We start from the raw sequence: 20,160 nt of genomic DNA, 5'->3' as shown, positions 1-20,160 counted from the left end.
CTGAGTGTTTTTGTGGTGTTTCCAGCTGGTGAGCTGTGTTTTGTGGTTGTCAGCTAGTGAGCTGCGTTTTCCTTTTGACTTTTTGCCTTACTGACCGACGCCTGAGTTTTTGTTTGTTTCTTTTATGGTGATAACGGCTTGTCCGTCTCTTTTAGTTGAATTACTTCAATAAAACTGTTTTATTTAACTGTTTTGCCTCCCTGACTCCTTTTTCTGACCCGGTCACTTTTGTTACTTCCCCCTCCCCGCCTAGACCCCTCAGGGGAACGTAACAAGTGGGGGCTCGTCCGGGATCGTTGAAAAGGGAGTTTTGAGTTGGAATTGGTTTTTGATTATCTGGCTGTTTTTTACCTTTGGAGATTCAACTTCCCAGTTTAGTTAGGTGAGTGTCCAGCTGAGCTTTGTTTTAAGTTCTTCCTTCGGGCACTCTTTTGTTGTTTTGCCTTTTTTATTTTCGGAGTAATCCTGGGCGGGGATTAGTTCCCTGTTGGGGGTAGGCAATTCAGGGCTCCAGTCGCTGAAGTTTCGCCTTTCAAGTTGCCTCGAGCCCGGCACGCTCCAGAAGATAGGTAAAGTTTGTTGTGCTTAGGAACTGGGTAAGTTGTGTTTGTTTAGTGTATACTGCAAGAGGTAAGTTGTGTAGTTTTCCATTAATCGGTTAATTTTTGGGTAGTCTGTGTGAGTTGGCAGACAGGTGTGGTAGTGTCCTAATTAGGGTGTTTTCTAACCCTTCTCCGGCCCCCAAAATGGCTGATGAAGCCATCAGTGCACAGGTGTCTAGAAGCTCGTTTGTAAGCAGTAACATCCACCTGGTTCCCGTTTTCTGTGAATCCAGTGTTGAGAGCTTCTTCAGTGTGTTTGAAAGCATAGCAACTGCATTACAGTGGCCTGAAGATGTGTGGGGGGTGATGTTGCTGTGTAAATTCACAGCTAAGGCTCAGGAAGCTTGCTCTGGTCTGTCTAGGCAGGACAGCCTAGTTTATGAAAAGATTAAAAGTGCCGTCCTCCAAGCCTATGAACTTGTGCCTGAGGCCTATAGGCAGAACTTTCGAGGTTTGGAGTTGGCACAGGGTCAGTCCTACCTTGACTTTGCTCGGGAGAAGGCAAAGCTTTTTGGTAGGTGGTGCTCTGCAAGCCAGGTTAACAGTTTGGGGTCGTTACGTGAACTCATGCTTGTGGAGGATTTCAAAAACTCTGTTCCTGAGTCTATTTCTTGTTATTTAAGTGAGCAAAGGGTTTCCACTCTACAGCAGGCTGCCATACTGGCGGATGGGTTTACCCTAACTCATAAAACAAACGCGGTGGAATGTGACATCCCTTCTCACGGTAACACATCTTGGAGAGCTAGGAGGGAGCCAGCTAACAAGGCTGAAAAAGTTGTGGTTTCGAGACCCAAAACAAAGCTTTGTTTCTTCTGCCACAACCCTGGACACCTCATTGCTGACTGTTCAAAATTGAAACTCAAACGGAAAGCCGACTCAAAGCAACAAGTGCCTGCTTTGAGAAAAGCTAGTCGTGGTTCTCAAACCGACAAGGTTGCCAGGCCTAGTAAAAGGCTACACTTGGAGCATAATTGCTCAATCGTGTCATGTAGTCAGTGTGAGAGGTCACCTAACCCTGAGCTGCTGCTGGTTGACAATGTCCCCGTTCCTCAACATGACCTGCAGGTGGACAGATCATGTATAACACCACCACTCAGACCTGCACCCCTGACTAACAAACATGCCTGTACCCGTGACCTGAGCAATCGTCTGAAAACTGTTGCAGTAAGGTCTTCTGACTGCCTGCTGTGTTCTCCACATGTGATGGTCCAAAGCCCTGGCTATCACATGGGACACTGTTTCGAGGGTCTGGGGCCACTCTCGGTCAATGTTGTGAACCCACTGAGATGGGGTTGGCAGCTTCCGCAGGAAATGCCTAACCGTTGCTATGGGGTTTGGTAGGTGGAAAGCCTGCGATTTGTTGATGCGATGGTTACGGACTTGATTAGTTGTTTTGGTTATCATAATCATTTGACGAACCACGGGTTTGTATTTATGGGAGGGGGTGTTACGGCCCTAGCAGGGCCTCCTCCTGAAGGCGCCTGTGTGGGCGTGTCACACTACCTCTTCTGCCTGAGGTGCCACCTTTCCCTTTTGTGCAGCTGACTCTCGTCAGTAATCAAGGAGATTTAAGCCCAGGGAAAGGTGAGCTCTGGGCCAGAGTGCCATTTGTGTGGTTTACAGCTAGTGAGCTGAGTGTTTTTGTGGTGTTTCCAGCTGGTGAGCTGTGTTTTGTGGTTGTCAGCTAGTGAGCTGCGTTTTCCTTTTGACTTTTTGCCTTACTGACCGACGCCTGAGTTTTTGTTTGTTTCTTTTATGGTGATAACGGCTTGTCCGTCTCTTTTAGTTGAATTACTTCAATAAAACTGTTTTATTTAACTGTTTTGCCTCCCTGACTCCTTTTTCTGACCCGGTCACTTTTGTTACTTCCCCCTCCCCGCCTAGACCCCTCAGGGGAACGTAACAGATGGTTCATATGTTGCTCCTGCATGGGAAGCTTGAAATTAGCAAATTTTTTTTTTTTTTTTTTTTTTTTGGGGAGGATTTCAGTCCAAGGAGGCAGGTTAATGGTTGCTTTACCTGGTGAAGGGAGAGTTTTCCTCGCACCAAGCTGCTACTTTAGACAGTTTTAATACACTAGTGAAAAGCACGACCTCTTAGGAACTTTTAGTTCAGTCTCGATTTATGCTTCTGACCGCTTGGAAACGATACGGATTTATGACATATTTTCATATATGTTCCATGTTACATCGTGTCTGTCTCCCCCTCAGGGATCTCCATGATGTCTTTGCTCCCCTGTGGTTGTTCTGTTGAGTTGCCAACGCTGTCGCTGGTGTGCAGTCGTAGCCGTTTTCGTTCCTTCTTCTTTCCAAGTCCTCCTTTTTTATTCTGTCTTCTTTCTGACAGATAAAAAAATATAAAACAAGTCGACATGAAACATTAAATATCACACATGGCACATCTGCATTTCAGATTAGTTGTCTACATGCATATTTTTTTTATCATAATTAAAAGAAAAACTTTATTTAATAACATATATGCATGTGTATATACATATTTATGAGTATATTTAGTGAATAACACACTAGACAGCTAAAGTAAATGGAAGGATTTTTTTTTCTCCTGTTCATCATAATTTAGACATTTATAAATAAATCCAGTTATTCAGTCATAGTCTGTGTTGAAGGTGAAGAGAATACTTTTAAATCTATATCAAGCTAATTTTGATGCCTTATTTAGATGAAAATGTTGTCATCATGTTTTTATCTTAAAACACACTAAAGTAACCAATAACAGTTTTTGCAACTCCTGAATCGAAAGGTTAATAATTCCATTATAAGACACTTACTAAACGTCAGCATTGTTTTAGTGAAAAGTGTCTAAATAATACTGCAATAGAAGAAATAAAACTTGAAGAAATCTGAGCTTGGTGATTGGAAAAAGAGCAGAACCTAAAAGCTTTTACATCTAATAACTTTTTGCACTCCTAAATGTTTCAGAACTGTTTTCCATCTTTCCATCCATTGTGTTTGGTTTAAAGTGAAAATTAAAAAAAGGCTTTTTGAGGTGTCCTTAAACACAATCGGTTTGGAAATCACTACAGTAAAAAAGAACACTTTTATGTTGCAGTGTGACTCATCAGACAGTAGTTTGTCTTCTACCTTAGAAACCCATCAGGCTGTCTTAAACCTAAACAGCTTGATTCATCTTCCCAGTTGGTCTCCACTGGCTAACCCTTCCAGCTTTGTTAATAATTTACTTAATGTGTGTGTAAAATGTTCTGGTCTTGGACAATTACTGTATTCTGTGACCTGATGCTCTGAGGTTCTGTTGGCTGACGGTCCACATCAGGCAGGTTTCAGTAAAATGTTCTCAGTGATGTTTAGCTGCTTTGATAATGGGCCGTATGTTTACAGAGACAGGAGAAAGCTTTTAATGCTCTTCAGCACTGATCTGATGCATTATCTGCTGTGGACACACATGCATCATATGTAATGTCATTTATTTTAAAGACCCGAGGACTTTAAATGAAACTTCAGTGGGTCTGAACACAATGAACAAATGTTTTGGTATTTCAAAATACATCATGACATATTAGTTTAAAACTTAACCATAGATCTCATATAGCTGTCTCATGCTGTTAAGGTAAAGTTTAGCTTAGATAGAAAATGTGGTTTTAATGTTCAGGAAAGGAGAGGGGAGCTTCAGTATCTCTGGCATAAGCTTAAAGGTGGAATCATTTTCTGTAATATATAGCACTGATGTTGATTTAGAGCTTGGTTGGACATCAGAGTAAAAACAACTGCATGCAGAGAGGCAGTAAAAGAAGAAAGGAAGCAAACCCCAAGAAACATACTCTCGTGGTCACACCAGCGTTTATAAAGAATCTTTCTGCCCCACCTGCCAAAAATAAAAAATATATCTCTAACTTAACAAGTAATCCATTTCATATCTACTAATATGTGCTCACTAGCCAATCTCTAATGAGCCACATGGTCAAGAAGACCTGCTCGAACTGATCATCAGAATGAGGAAGAAAATAGATTTAAGTGACTTAGAACATGGCTTGTTTTTGGTGACGGATGGGTTGCTGACCTGCTGGGATTTTCCCGCACAAACATCTTTACAGAGAACGATCTGAAAGGATATCCAGTCTGCCTCGTTGAGGAGAATGGCCAGACTGCTTCAAGCTGATAAGAAGGCAACAGTAACTCAAAAAACCGCTTATTGAAACCAAGTTATGTAGAAGAATGTGTCTGAACACACATGTGGAGCCTTGAAACGGAGGAACATACAGGCTGCCACAAGCTAAGAACAGGAAACTAAGACTACAATAGAAGCAATAAAAGCATTAAGGCTTCAGTTGGATTTCTATGGGACTGCATATAACAGTGTTAAAACGTTCTTTTTTTATGTGCAATGTAATTATTCTGCACTACTCAGTATAAACCCTGAATCAAAGAGACATTTTTAATTCATTCACTTTATTTAACCTCTTGAGCTCAACATTTATAAAGACAGACCGACCACGAAAAGACGCCATTACAAGGATGCAAAACTAAAATTAAGCAGTGACATGAAAACTGAGTGTCAGCCATATAACATACAAACCTGTTTATAATTTTATGTTATAATAAAAGTATTCCTTAAAAGTCAGTGAAACAAACGGGCTGTTTGTCACTCACTTCTAAGCAACTGTTTTTGACGCAATGCTGTTTGCTCCTTAATAAATCTGGCATGTCAAATAGCTGGTAGAATTTCCAATTATTAAGAATTGATTTTTAGTAGAATTAATGCAAAAGAAAAGTATTTTGGTAGGTTAATAAATGTATTTCGTAAGGCTTGGTAAGGACTTGTTTTTAAATTTGAAAGGTTTTTCTTTTCTCTTCTTATTACTTCATTGGTAAGTTGGGTTTCACGCTGGGTTGAAAAAGGCTAAAGTGAACTCGAAAACTGATGCTCAGAAAAAACACAAACAATTAAAATAGAATTACAATTCCTTTCTTTTCTTTTGGCCGTCGTTCCTTTTGTTTTCGCTCCATCTCATTCCATCCAAAACATTTGGACGTGCGCCGCGCACATTGCACAGATGAAGAAAATACAGATGGTGCTTTCACTGTGTCATGCACACAAAATCACATCCATCAATTCAAACTGCTGGTTGCCTTTGCGCAGCTCCACAGCGGCACGGTGGTGTTGTAACTGCCTTGTTCAGCAGAACATCCCTTGCAGTTTTGGGGCAATCCTGGAGTTTCTACTTTCTTCCCACAAACCAATCCAGATATCTCAGACTGGCGGTCTCTAAGTCAGCTGTGTGTGTGGTGTTTTTGAGGCAGTGGCAGTGAAACCAATTCATCTTCGTAGGTTAGTTACATATTGACGCTCACACTTTGTTTTTACTGATATTTAGTTATATTTCTGTCACGTCAACAGCTAAAGTGATGAAAAGAACGTTTAATACTGTGTTCAATACTTTCACCCCCCACTGCTGTCATCTGCCCCTCATTAGTAATAAGAGCGTATCCTCACAGATTGGACTTTTTAAATCCACACTGTCTCTTCTCCTTATATTCTTCTTAAAACTCAATTCCTCTTTCCCCTCTCCATGCACTTCTTCTCTCCTTTCCCCCCCCTGACATCTCTTCATTTTTTTAATCTGTCCTTCATTAGTGCTGTCACAAAGTGTTTTATTTTGGAAGCTGTGTTGATGATTGAGAATAAGGGCAGGTTGTCCCAAAATGCCTCTGTACTATCTGTGTGTCTACATTATACACACTAATTCTTAAAACTGAAACCCTGTGGTGACTATTAAAACGTGCATATGAACATGCACGCGTTACATTTGAATTTGTGTGAGTGATAATGGTGTAAGTTCACAATCCAGACTTACTTTTCTTTTAATAACTACAGATTCTATAAATCTTGGTAAGATAGGAGGTTAACGGCTACATTGACTGAATCAGCTGACTTGGAATAGTTTGCATGCGAGCTTGTTTCTGCTGCTGAAACGTTTTTATTTTTTTCCACCCATAACTCGAAATTTCAAGTTAATACGTCAAGATATAATAACTTCAAATTTCACGTTCCACTCTGCCTATCAGGAACTGCTGTGAGGTTACATCATGTCGTTGCTTCAGATGGTGGAAGGCGTCAGCTACCAGTGCTACAGCTGCAAGGTCACGAATGAACGAACTGCAGAGTGCTTTCAGCGTGGTGGCACAAATGATGAAATCCTTGTGCTACTAGCTGAACCGTGTGGCGTTGTTATCAGTACAACAGCAATATGTTCATGTTTACTATACATTGTTAGCTCACTGATGCGATTTTGAGTCTGCCTCTACATCCGTTTCTGGGTAACAAGGAAACGATGTAATTCATGGAAGAAAATAACTCAAACTATGAGCACTATAGTAAAGTCTGAAAAACATATTTACTTTTTGGATCTGGGATAGTTTTATGTTATGGATAAGGGTGTGCATCAACTCTACACTGAGTAAACTTATAGCCATAGATGATTACACAACAGGACTATCTATCATAACTATCATTTTCCTGGACCCCACTTCTTATCTTCTCACTGTGCTTCCACACTTAAAGAAAGACCTTTTGGTTGTAGCTCTGCGAGAAAAATCACTACTCGCCACATTTATCCAGACTATGTATGAAAGTACCCAGATAATGCACCACTCCATTACTATTCCTCTGCTTCTGCAGAGCTTGGACATCATCTCTGTTGCTGTGAAGTGTTTACCTTTGACTGTAATTACTGTGGATTATTTATTCTTCCAATATTACAAACAAAAATTGCACTTCGTTTTCTCTCCCCCCGGGCTTTTAGCACGCAGAGCTGAGTCAAAGTGCTTTCTGTGTGAGTATCTCAGAACTTTTGATCTATTATTTTAGTGGTTGCTTAGTTTTAAGCTATCTTGTTTGTTGCAATGTAAAGTACAGAATCAGCTGCAACCTGTGATGTGTGCATCATAACCCGATTCCTGTAAGCGCAGAACCCTCAGCCACACACACCTTGACCACATATGTGAGTTGGAGAAGACCTGTTTCTGCCTGCAAGTAAAAAAAAAATCTTTATATGCAACAGCGTTCACCCTTTTTCTCCTGCTCTAGGTGTTTCTTTTCTCTCTCTCTCTCACACACTCTCTCTCACACACACACACACACACACACACACACACACACACACACACACACACACACACACACACACACACACAAAAGAAAAAATGGAGACAGCGAACCACATGTGTTGGAAGCTGGTATGTCATGAGAGTGGAATATCTCCCAGCCATCTTAACTGAATCAAGCATAGTGCTGGAAAACTCCCCTGCTCATCCCATAACAATCTGACCACAGGAAGACTACAAACACACACGCAAACATAAACGTTCACATTCACAGTTAGTGTGCAGACACAGAAATACAAATGTTGCCCTGGTGATTATTCTACTGAATTCCATCTTTGCACTAAAACCATGACATTAAAAAATGCGACCACATCACAAACTCTTTTGGAGAATTTCTCCACTTTTATGTTAAACAATGAAAACAGACATCAAACTCTTACATGTGTCGCCAGTAAACTGTTGACCTGAACACACCAAGCCAAAACTTCTGAATGTCTCCGCTTCATGTGGGAATTTTTACACTACAGTTTTTGGGCACAGTTTCTTGATTGTTTTCCCAAATTGACAGACTTTTCTATGAAAAATACCAGATTGGATTTATTAGTGATGATATCATCAGAACACAGACTGATGGATATTGTTTTCCTGCATTAGTGTAAAATAAAGTATACTTAATTCTTCTTCTTCTTTTTTTGTAATTACAGATTTTTAAAAGGTTAGATAAAAAATGTTTTGTCATTTATTTATTGGAATGTGTAGCCTTGAAATGACTGTAGTTGGTCTAAACTTCCCGTGTTGGGCCCTGGGTCATTAATCAAACAACCTAATTTTGATGAAAGTGGCAGCGCCGAGCTCAGATTCTTTTTTTAGCCAAACCACTAAAACGAAGCGATGTTATTCACAAGATGTTTACCATCAATGTGGAACACAAGAACAACATGTCAGTTCATTTTAGAATTTTAGTTTTGTGAAGTGATGACAATCTATTCTCCCATTTTGGTATGAACACTCATGTGTGAGTGAGGCACAATGATTTTGTTTACTTCGGGTCTGTAAGAGAAAATGTGTAGTGGCCATTTAAATCCAGATAATATCCCAGTGAGATGTGGCCATATCTCAAATGGCTCTCATTTACTAAACAAGGATAAAAAAGATCAAATTTTATGGTTTTATGCTCTTGAGCCTATACTGACTCCTTGCACAACTCGGTTATAATCAGAGCCACATGTTGTGAAAGAAAAAAGAAGCACATACATCAGCATAATGGATGACAAATCAGCATGCAGCCCTTTTGGGTGTGCACATCCTCAGAATAGTGAAACCAACTAACACGTACAAGTGGTACAGCTGAGCAATGACACAAGTTACTTAAAAAATAGACGTTTCCATGCTTGAATTATGGTCGAAAATATCTATGAGGAACATTTTTGACTGGAGCTTCACTGAGACTGGTGAGTGTCCATTCTGTTAGGAAGATTCCAGTGGTGACAGTATTACTGCATGACTTTGTATGATTGTGAAAAGGAATGCTTTAGTTTTAAATTCCTCACCAGATGGAGGGTTGGATAACTATCCAATGTTAGTTCAGTCTACAAGTGGTATGTGGAACGTCAACATGGTCCAATCAAATGCAGTCACGGCAAACAAAGGAATAAACTCAAAATGAGACGGTAATGGGTGGTGCAAGTAGGAAGGAACATCCATCCATCCATCCATCCATCCATCCATCCATCATGAATCACAGAACCAATCTCGGGGTCCATGACCCCGCGCTTCACTCGGACTTTCTGACCACGTCATGATCCACCTAATCCCCGCGTACAGACAGAGGCTGAAGCTCTCCAAACCTGTCGTGAGGACTAAAAAACTGTGGAGCAACGAGGCTGTGGAGGAGCTTCGCACGTGTTTGGAGACCACAGACTGGGACACATTGAAGGCTGCTTCTAACAGCTTGGACGAGTTTACGGACACTGTCACCTCCTATATCCACTTCTGTGAGGACAGCATTGTGCCATCACGCACCAGGGTGAGTTATAACAATGACAAACCCTGGTTTACTCCTAAACTCAAAAAGCTGTGGCTGGAAAAGAGAAAGGCGTTCAGAAGCGGAGACAGGGACTGCTACAGAGAGGCCAAGTACAGGTTCACTAAAGAAGTGGACATTGCTAAACATCAGCACTCTGAGAAGATGCAGCAGCAGATCTCAGAGAATGACTCGGCCTCTGTGTGGAAAGGTTTTAGGAATATCACAAACTACAAGCCTAAAACCCCCCACTCCACTGATGACTTGCTCTTAGCCAACACCCTTAACGACTTCTACTGCCGTTTTGACGAGCCATCAGGCAGCCTTCACACCTCCAACGGCCCCAACAATAAAGGCACTTTGGACACTAATTCCCCCACCTCTCCCCCCTCCATAGAGCCATCACCACCTTCAAACTGTTCACCTACAACACCCCCCTCCTCACCCCACACAAAAGAGGATTTCACACCACCTCCTCCCACCACAACTCTTCATATTCATGAAGCAGATGTGAGGAAGCAGTTTAAGAACCTGAATGCTCGGAAAGCTCCCGGCCCAGACGGTGTGTCTCCTGCCACCCTCAGACACTGTGCAAACGAGCTGACCCCAGTGTTTTCTGGCATTTTCAACTCCTCACTGCAGGCATGTCATGTGCCTGCCTGCTTCAAGTCCTCCACCATAATCCCTGTCCCCAAGAAACCTAGGATCACTGGACTAAATGACTACAGACCCGTGGCTCTGACATCTGTGGTCATGAAGTCTTTTGAGCGCCTAGTTCTCTCCCATCTCAGGACCCTCACGGCCCCCCTCCTGGACCCCCTGCAGTTTGCATATAGAGCCAACAGGTCTGTAGACGACGCCATCAACATGGCCCTACACTTCATCCTGCAGCATCTGGACTCCCCAGGAACCTACGCCAGGATCCTGTTTGTGGACTTCAGCTCTGCCTTCAACACCATCCTTCCAGACCTTCTCCGAGGCAAACTTTCCCAGATGAATGTGCCTGATTCCATCTGTCAGTGGATCACTGACTTCCTGATGGACATCAAACAAAATGTGAGGCTGGGAAAGAATGTCTCGGACTCCCGGACCATCAGCACCGGCTCCCCTCAGGGCTGTGTTCTTTCACCTCTGCTCTTCTCCCTGTACACCAACTGCTGCACCTCCACCCACCAGTCTGTCAAGCTAATCAAGTTTGCAGATGACACCACCGTTATCGGACTCATCTCGGACGGGGATGAGTCTGCCTACAGGAGGGAGGTTGAACGTCTGGTGTCCTGGTGCAGCCACAACAACCTGGTGCTGAATGCCCAGAAGACAGTGGAGATTATTGTGGACTTCAGGAAGCACACAGCCCCACTCCCCCCCATCATCCTGACTGACACCCCCATCACCTCTGTGGACTCATTCCGCTTCCTGGGTACCACCATCACCCAGGACCTGAAGTGGGAGCCCACCATCACCTCCGTCATTAAGAAAGCCCAGCAGAGGATGTACTTCCTGAGGCAGCTGAAGAAATTCAACCTGCCAACACGGACGATGATGCAATTCTACACTGCAATCATCGAGTCCATCCTCACCTCCTCCATCACCGTGTGGTACGCTGGAGCCACTATCAGGGACAAACAGAGACTGCAGCGTGTTGTGCGCTCTGCTGAGAAGGTGATTGGCTGCAGACTCCCATCTTTGCAGGACCTGTACACCTCCAGGACATTGCGGCGTGCAGCTCGGATCTCAGCTGACCCTTCTCACCCTGGACACAGTCTGTTTGACCTGCTCCCCTCAGGCAGGAGGCTCCAGTCCATTCGCACCAGGACCTCTCGCCATAAGAACAGTTTCTTCCCCTCTGCTGTTGGACACATGAACAATAACCATATGAGTGTCCCCGCCACTAACACATGACCCTACGCTGTGTTCACTGCATCATTCCATGTTTGGCACTGATCACCATCTGCACTCATGTATATATCTTTCAACGTAGCACTCATAATTCTTATTCTCATGTATATATCTCATGTATATCTCATGCACATATCTTTCTACGTAGCACTTTTAATTCTTATCCCTACTTTTATTTTTTCATGTCTATTTAAGTGCTATTTATGACACTATGTTTGCACTGAAGCACCGCAGCAATTTCCTAATGTTGTAAACCTGCTCAACATTTGGCAATAAACCCCTTTCTGATTCTGATTCTTAAACCATATCTTAAACAGCTATACTGAAAAGTTAAAAAAAACACTCTGTCGCCTAATCCACAGCTTCCACATACAAATCCCCTACCCTATAGCAAAAATAGGGAAATACAGCTACTGTCAAAAGTACACCGAAAGCTAAAAAAAAAGCTTGAGTAAAAGTTGAACATCAGGTACAGTGAGAACAATTGCGTGTGTAGGTAGCTTTAACTTTCAGGCACATCGCGGAGGATGTCGTGCAGGAAACTGCTGTAGATCCTTAAGGACAAAAGATGCCTGCTAGTTGCAAAATTAGTACTGAAGCGGAACATTGGGGCATCTTTGATACATTCACTGTATACAAGGACCACCTGTGCAGCTCACTAGATGTCCAAATCTCAATAATCTTATAAAGATGTTAGAAAAGTACATTGAAATTGGTTGAATCCTGCCAAATTGAATCAGTCACACTAACACAAAACCTCATGAAAATGTTTGGAAACCACCTAAGAACACACTTTTTTCATCTCTGCCCACAGACTGAAGGGCAGTCTGAAAGAATGCGTGAAAGTTTCATTACTTGCTTTCTTCACTTTCTGCCTTTAAAAATGCTTTAACCTCCTAGGACCTGGCATCCACATATGTGGACATCATATTTTGGGTTACTTAGACCAAAATACTCAATTTTGCTCTACAAGGGCCTGATATCCACTTACGAGGACATTATACTGCAACTGTTCTATCGAAATTTTAAATGAATATCCTCATATGTGGCTCTCATTTTTCTTAGAAACTAAAATTAGGTTAAAAAAAAATAAAAATCTGCTAATTCTTTGTTTTTACATTTATCAGGCCCCAATCAGCCCATATATCAAAGAGAAATTAAAAATGCATGCCGTGGAAGAGTTCGGGGGTTAAAGACATCTAAGAAATGAAAGTGAGAGAATGAGACACTGTGGAGCAAACTTACTCCTTAAAAAGTACCTGTTGTCCAGGGTTTAGCTGCCCCGAGGCTACCTCTGCACTGTTCAATGTGCAGTAACTTAATACATGTGGTACTTGGAAAAAAGCACTTTAGCTCACTGTCTGTGTTGGGTTACACTGCAACTTTACCCAGATCCATATGTTATGGGATGAGAGGGCACACTGAGTTCTGTACTGTACAGACCAAAGTAGCAGCGTTTGAAATTGAAATCTAAAATAACTCCCTCTGAGTGAGGATGGTATACAATCCAACGCATCACAGCTAGAATTTTCCTTTTATCCTCAAAAAATGAGAGAAAAAACAAACTGAAAGTCTGACAATTGAATACTTATAAAAGCCTACAGAAGTATATTCTCAAGTGTGTTTGGTTGAAGGTAAAATCACACATTACTTCAAAACATGTGTAAAGTAAGAAACATGATCGGCATGTGTGAAATTTCACGATGAGGCTGCTAAAAGAACATCGCATAAACAAGCCATACTTTCCATTTTAACAAATATAATTATCTAATCTGAGAGGTGTAATAATACCAAACTGAAACTAACGATTAGCCATATAATGATTTTGTTTTTCATTTGACAGCGGCTGACAGGACGTTTGTGGTCTTTTTGACGTCTTACTTGCATCACAATTAGCCAAATTCTCTTGTTGTGCCAGACCAGTAAATGAGCTCACATCCTGATATAAAATGATCTGGATAATATCCCCGTGTCGCCTCAAAAGTCCCTTTATAAATGTCACACATGGTCTCTATTAATTGACAGTGGGCCCAGTCCAGAACATGTCTCTTGTCAACATCATGGAGTAGAAAAAAATGTTTCATTCCGAAAGCGAGCAAACGAGTTATAGATGGGGTCAGCAAACCACTTTGGTTTTATAATTATGTAAAGTACTGCGGCACTGATGGAAAAATAATGAGAAATGGACCTTTGACAGGGAAGTTCAACCACAGTTGTTTTTGTCTGTTGTAATACAGATGCAAGACAGATGCATGCTGCTGGACTTCAACCATAGAAGTTTCCTTCCAGTTTACATTTGCGTTGCACTGCATCATAAAACACTAGCTATGCAGCCACTTTCAATTTTACAGCAGAGGAAATACATTAAGGCCTAAATAGGGGCTATGCTGCTGCTTTCCCTTTTTTAAATGCAAGCTGAGTAAATCAGTCTGACTTGGGGAGATTATCACCACCATAAATACAATTTAATGTTTTCATGCTAATGGAAAGCATGTGTCTGTAGCCACAAAGCCCTTTCACAAATACATACATGCAGACCCAACTTATGGAAAGATTGTTTGAGTTATCCACATGCAGATGAAATACAGATCACTCAGCTTGTGATTAGATTTTTCCCCCTCACTCATGCAGGTTAGGGTTACAACCAGCTGATTTTCGGTCGCTTAGTTTACAAGTTGATGCAAAAATGCACAAAAATACCTAGACTATTTTTGGTTTCTTAAATGGTGGTTAAATCCTGGTTAATTGAAGCACCCACACATAATCCACACTTTGACTGGGGAATGTGTACAATTAAGTGATAAGTAAAAACTCAAGGTGTACTTTTAGTGCCTTGGGTGTTTGTGAAGTACTGACATGATTTTCTCTATGTAGTACTTGGACCATCTAGCCTCATTTTTGTCACATACATTTAAGTTCATGAATATTTGGACAATAAAACACTTTTTTGTAATTTTGCCTCTGTACACTACCACAGCTGATTTGAAATCAGACAATCAAGATGTTTCACGGGCTCAAAAGTAAGTGGAAAAACTAACATAATAATATAAGGTCTGTTTTTAATACTTGATTTGGATAAAAACTTGGTTGGAATCTCTTGCAGTTACTGACTGCCTGGCATCTAAAACCTATGCACATCACTATGTACATGTCCTTCATATGCTCCGCAGGCCTTTAGTGTAACTGCCTTCTGCAATTCCACAAGAATTCTGAAAGCATGCTCTATAGAACCACAGCTTTTGACCATGCAAGAATAATCCATTTCCTTACCTAGATTCTGTGAAGGTTCTCAGTCATCCAGGTCATCGTAGTCAAAGGAGCTTGCAAAGAAAAGCATCTGGACTTCTTTAAGTTGCTTGAAGACGTTTCACCTCTCATCCGAGAAGCTTCTTCAGTTCTAAGGTCAAATGGCGGAGAGTCCCAGATTTAAACCCAGTGGGAGTTTCCCCCCAAAGTGGGACAAAAGGACGCCCCGATGATCCATTGTTAAGTCTGTGTTTTGGAGTTTTGTCTTTCGGGTGAACCAGTTTTTGTCTGAGTGTGTTGTTGGGTCTGAAGTAAACTGGGATGTCGTGCTTGGAGAAAAAAAAAAGTTATAGCTTGCCTTCAAGACTTTGAAAAGGACAAAATCATTGACCGCCTCACATATCACTGCCTTTATCCAGGGGATGCCATACCCTGCATTTATGGACTTCCTAAAATCCACAAGGAAGGGGTCCCACTCAGACCCATAGTCAGTAGCATAAACTCAGCCACTTACAACATTGCAAAACACCTTGCTACCATCCTTGGACCTCTCGTGGGGAACACCCCACACCACATCAAGAACTCCACCGACTTCACCGACAAGGTCCAGAAACTTACCCTGGATCCAGATGAAACCATGGTGTCCTTTGATGTAGTCTCTCTCTTCACTTGCATACCCACCACGGAGGCAGTGGAGACTGTCAGAAAACGACTACAAGAAGACAGCTCCTTGGAGGACAGGACCAACTTCACACCCGATCAGATTTGCACACTGTTAGACCTCTGCCTCACCATTACATATTTCAAATACAACGAAGGCTTCTACAGACAAAAACATGGCTGTGCCATGGGCTCCCCCGTGTCACCTATTGTAGCCAACCTTTACATGGAGGAAGTGGAAAGGAAGGCTCTTGGCTCTTTCAAAGGAAGAGTACCCAGCCACTGGTACAGATATGTAGACAACACCTGAGTCAAAATCAAGACACAAGAAGTGTAATCCTTCGCTGCGCACATTAACGCTGTGGATAAAAACATCAAGTTCACCAGGGAAGACACAAAGGACAACTGTTTGCCTTTCCTGAACTGCGCTGTGCACATTGAAGAGAACGGCAACCTCAACATTGAAGTTTACCGGAAGCCCACACACACGGACCAGTACCTCCTGTTTGACTCCCACCTCCATCTGGAACAAAAACTTGGGGTAACAGAAAAGAAGATCAGACACCAGCGAGGGAGGATAAGAAAGACAGATGCAACAACATTGTCATCCCCTATGTGGCCGGTGTATCAGAAAAATTCAGGAGAGTTTTCTCTAAGCACAACATCCCAGTTTACTTCAGCAACACGCTCAGACAAAAACTGGTTCACCCGAAAGACAAAACGCCAAAACACAGACTTAATAATGTAGTGTATACTGTACAGTGCAGCGAGAAATGCCCAGACCTCTACATCGGAGAGACCAAACAGCCACTTCATAAGCGCATGGCACAACACAGAAGAGCCACCTCCACAGGACAAGACTCAGCAGTCCATCTGCATCTTAAGGTTAAAGGTCACTCTTTCGAGGATGCCAATGTTCACATTTTGGACAGAGAGGACAGATGATTTGAAAGAGGAGTGAAAGAAGCCATCTATGTCCACTGTGAGCGACCATCTTTGAACAGAGGCGGGGGTTTCCGACACCAACTCTCTGCCATCTATAATCCAGTTTTGAGTTCCCTTCCCAAACGCCTTAACGCCCACTCACATCCTGGGCCATCTGATCTCAGGAATTCGCATGATAGGGTGGGGCCAGGTTTCACAATGAGCTCACCCGAAACCCTGGCTGATTGGGACCCACACCCGTTTTCACACCTTGGCTCATGTGATTAGAGGATCATCAGGGGGTCCTTTTGTCCCTCTTTGGGGGGAAACTCCCACTGGGTTTAAATCTGGGACTCTCTGCCATTTGACCTTAGAACTGAAAAAGCTTCTTGGATGAGAGGTGAAACGTCTTCAAGCAACTTAAAGAAGTCCAGACGCTTTTCTTTGCAAGCTCCTTTGACTCCTTAGCTAGAGAAACTCTTTGGTTGCTTTTGGAATATGCTTTGGGTCATTATCCATTTGCACTGTAAAGCACGGTCAGATCACTTTTGCAGTTCTGTTTGAATGAATCTGAGCAGAGAGTATAGCCCTGTACACTTCAAAATCCAGCAGTCACATGAACAATGGACACTGAATCCACTGGCAGTCTTAACACTGACAGACATAAGGAAATGAGGAACTGTCTTTACAAATCGGTGCAATTCTTATATAAATAATAATAATAATAAAAAAATAAAAATAGCTGTAATTACAGTAACTGTAATTAACACAGTTACTGCAATACTTTGTTAAGTCTGATTTGAAACTGAAAGTGCCTTCAGTCACATCTGGACTGTTTCAAAAACACTGTAATGGTATAAAGAGAGAAAATTACAAGAAAAGGGTCATTGTCCAAATATGTAATGATTGTAAAAAATAATATAACTACATATTTAGTTAATGTTCTCACAACTGAAAGCACTCACAATAAATACAAGACTGAGAATATTAGAGCATTAGTTTAGTTGACAGCCTCACATTAACCACAGAAATTCCAAGCAAGAAAGGATGACTGCTTTCTATTTTTAATGGTGAGCTTATTACATTAAGTAAGTAAAAAAAAACCCTCAACATTAAAGATGCATTCATTTGTCATACAAGTTTACATTTGCTCTTTGCATACATTAAACGTGGAATCACAAAAGCACAAATATATCTGATCTTAAGGGGCTTTCAGGCAAAAGTCAAATAACAGCAGCACTGGAAGCCGTGCTTCACAAGGATGCACCCTGATGGGGGAGATCTGCCAAAGTTATATCTATAGTTCTTTTATTTTGTTTAAGCTTTTTTCTTTGCCATGGCAGTGTCAGTCACTCTGTGTTTGAACATGTTCTGTCTCAGACCTTGGGCACCACAGTTAATGCTGATAAGTTAATAAGAAAAAGAATGAAAAGCGACAGAATAGTCTAGCCAACACATTTTCTGACAACGTAACATCCTAACTGCCTATGTCAGATGTTTCTAAATTGCCAGGAAAAGGAGAAACATATCTTCGTTCGCCCATGACAGTTTGCTGCCTTTGGTGAAAACAGAGGGGAGAGCAGGGTTGGGAGACGAGATCCACGTCCTTCCCCATCATCTGAAAACAATAAGACAACATGAAACTGGGCATTAAAAGACTAGAGCTGTCTAATCTGGGACACCGGAGGAATGCTAGGGAGATGCCACAGCACTCTTTTATCCCAGATGTGTGCTATTAGGTCCAGGAGCTTGATCCCTGCTCCAGACTCTTCTGGATCAGATTTCTTCCTCTGCTAATGCCACCAGACATACGATCTGACAATGATAATGATAATTACTTCAAATGACATGCCTTCCATTGTGGAAGAAATGGAAAATACACAGCATTGTGCACAGACACACTAAGATTTGCAGCTCTAAACAGAAATTAGTGTTGGCTTAGAAAAGTTAAGCCCTATGCATGTGCATTGTTTTTGATTTGCTGTCTTTATTGAACTTTTTCACAGCTTCAAGTGTTGATTGTACACGAAGGAGAAATTACGCGGCAAGAAAAAAAGTCACAACAACTTTTTTTTACTTGATGGCAGAAACTGTTGCCAAGTTTGGTTCATAATGTTTTGGATATGAACCATTAATAGAAGAGCCAGGGACCGACTCCAGTACAATAGTTCTGATCAAGGCCCAAGAACAAGGGACTAAATGCAGTTTTAACGAGTAGTGACAGCATTTCCACAACGCGGGAGCTCCAAAATCTTTATTTATTTTTTTATGCTTTGCAGTGGAGTCTATTTTCAGGTTCCCTTGGACTCTCATAAACAAAAACACATGATGAGCTTTAAGCCCTGGGCGTGATCATCGGTCTATCTCCACACCAAATTCAAGAGGTTCAATTTCACTGGGTGAAAGCAGCCTGAATGCACAAACCTCTGATGTAGCTGAGGATGTGTGATGTTTTAAGATGTAAGCTTGCTGCGGTGGGGCCAAGATAAAGAAACACAAGCACATTTTTAGCCACAGGGAGCAAAGCAAGCTGGACATACTAGAGGTTCTCACTTTTATCTATGTTATGTTAAAGGGAAATCCTCAATAACAGGCCATAGATGCATGTTTCAGGGTATTTCGTATAGAATGAAACTCATCTCATCTGTCTTCAAGATTGTCCAGCCCAAAAAAAGAAAAAAGAAAAACAATTCTCCAAACTGACGTAGGTTTCTATTAATGCAACAAACCCTTCTAGTCACTGACTAGAAGCTATCAGAAGCAACAGAGCAAGTCCAGAAACTTAGGCACAAAATTATCTGATTTTTCATGATGTTCGCTATTTGTTTTCCATTTCCTACAGACACTTAAACATTAATCATATTCTTAAAAAGCTAACCACGACGATGTTTAATCAGAAAACCAATATTTTGTCATTCGTAAGATTGGGTGCACATTAGAGACAAATTGTGGTGTCATGCTGATAAACACATTAGATTAAAAAAGGATTATCGGTGATCTTCTAAGGAAAAATCATTGTGAAGGAATGCTTTTGTGTTTTATGGTTAACGGGGGGCAGTGGGCTGCTTGTTCTTGAGTTTTAGCTTATCCTGTAATTTGACTATGAAGTCCCCAGCACAGAAGCAATAAAGGACAGGAGTCATTAAACAGAAATGCCATGAAACCCCAAAACTAGCTACAGGTAATTATAATATAAATAAATATTTGTAAAAAAAAAGTACACCCGATTTAAAAATTAAGGTTTTACGTATCAGAACATAACAAAATAATCTGGTCCTTAGTAGGTTTGCAAATGTAAATACAACCTAAGATAAATAAAAAAATGACATATTTATTTAACAGAAACTAAGCCAATTAATTGGAGAAGCAGTGTGTGCAAAAAACTTTTTTACAGCTTCCATAGAAATTAAGAGGTTAAGGAGGGGCCAGGTTTTGCTAGTCAAATGCAGTTGATTAACTGATCCTTGATTAACTGAACCGTGGCCACCTCTTTAAAAAAATTATTTTTTGCCATTTGACACCAACAGTTATCTTAGAGAAGCAACTGTTGCTAGCTTATGAATGCAGGAAGGGTTATAAGTCCATTTCAAAACAATCTGAAGGATATTATTCTGCACTGATGAAGTGGAAAACATTCAGGACAGGCGCCAATCTTCCCAGGAGTGGATGTTCCAGAAAATTAACTCCAATGACACTGTAGTGCTCAGAGAAACAGCAAAAATCCCAC

General features: G+C 41.5%; 1 protein-coding gene across 1 annotated transcript in view; it reads right to left on the bottom strand.

Annotated features, from left to right (window-relative positions):
* Positions 1-2,784: 2,784 nt before the first annotated feature.
* The window catches only part of rspo4 (R-spondin 4), a 31,663-nt gene continuing 14,287 nt past the window's right edge, over positions 2,785-20,160 (bottom strand). Inside the window, exon 5 of the mRNA XM_085407129.1 lies at positions 2,785-2,941. Within this exon, the coding sequence (XP_085263255.1) occupies positions 2,787-2,941 (155 nt within the window). The 3' untranslated portion in view covers positions 2,785-2,786. The remainder of the gene's footprint in view (positions 2,942-20,160) is intronic.

This window comes from Rhamphochromis longiceps, linkage group LG5 (assembly GCF_057381845.1).
Source record: "Rhamphochromis longiceps isolate RC_006_pf linkage group LG5, R_longiceps_female_GT1.1, whole genome shotgun sequence".
In the NCBI taxonomy this organism is placed as follows: domain Eukaryota; kingdom Metazoa; phylum Chordata; class Actinopteri; order Cichliformes; family Cichlidae; genus Rhamphochromis; species Rhamphochromis longiceps.
Note: the sequence above shows the minus strand (reverse complement) of the source record. Positions and strands in the feature narration are given on the sequence as shown.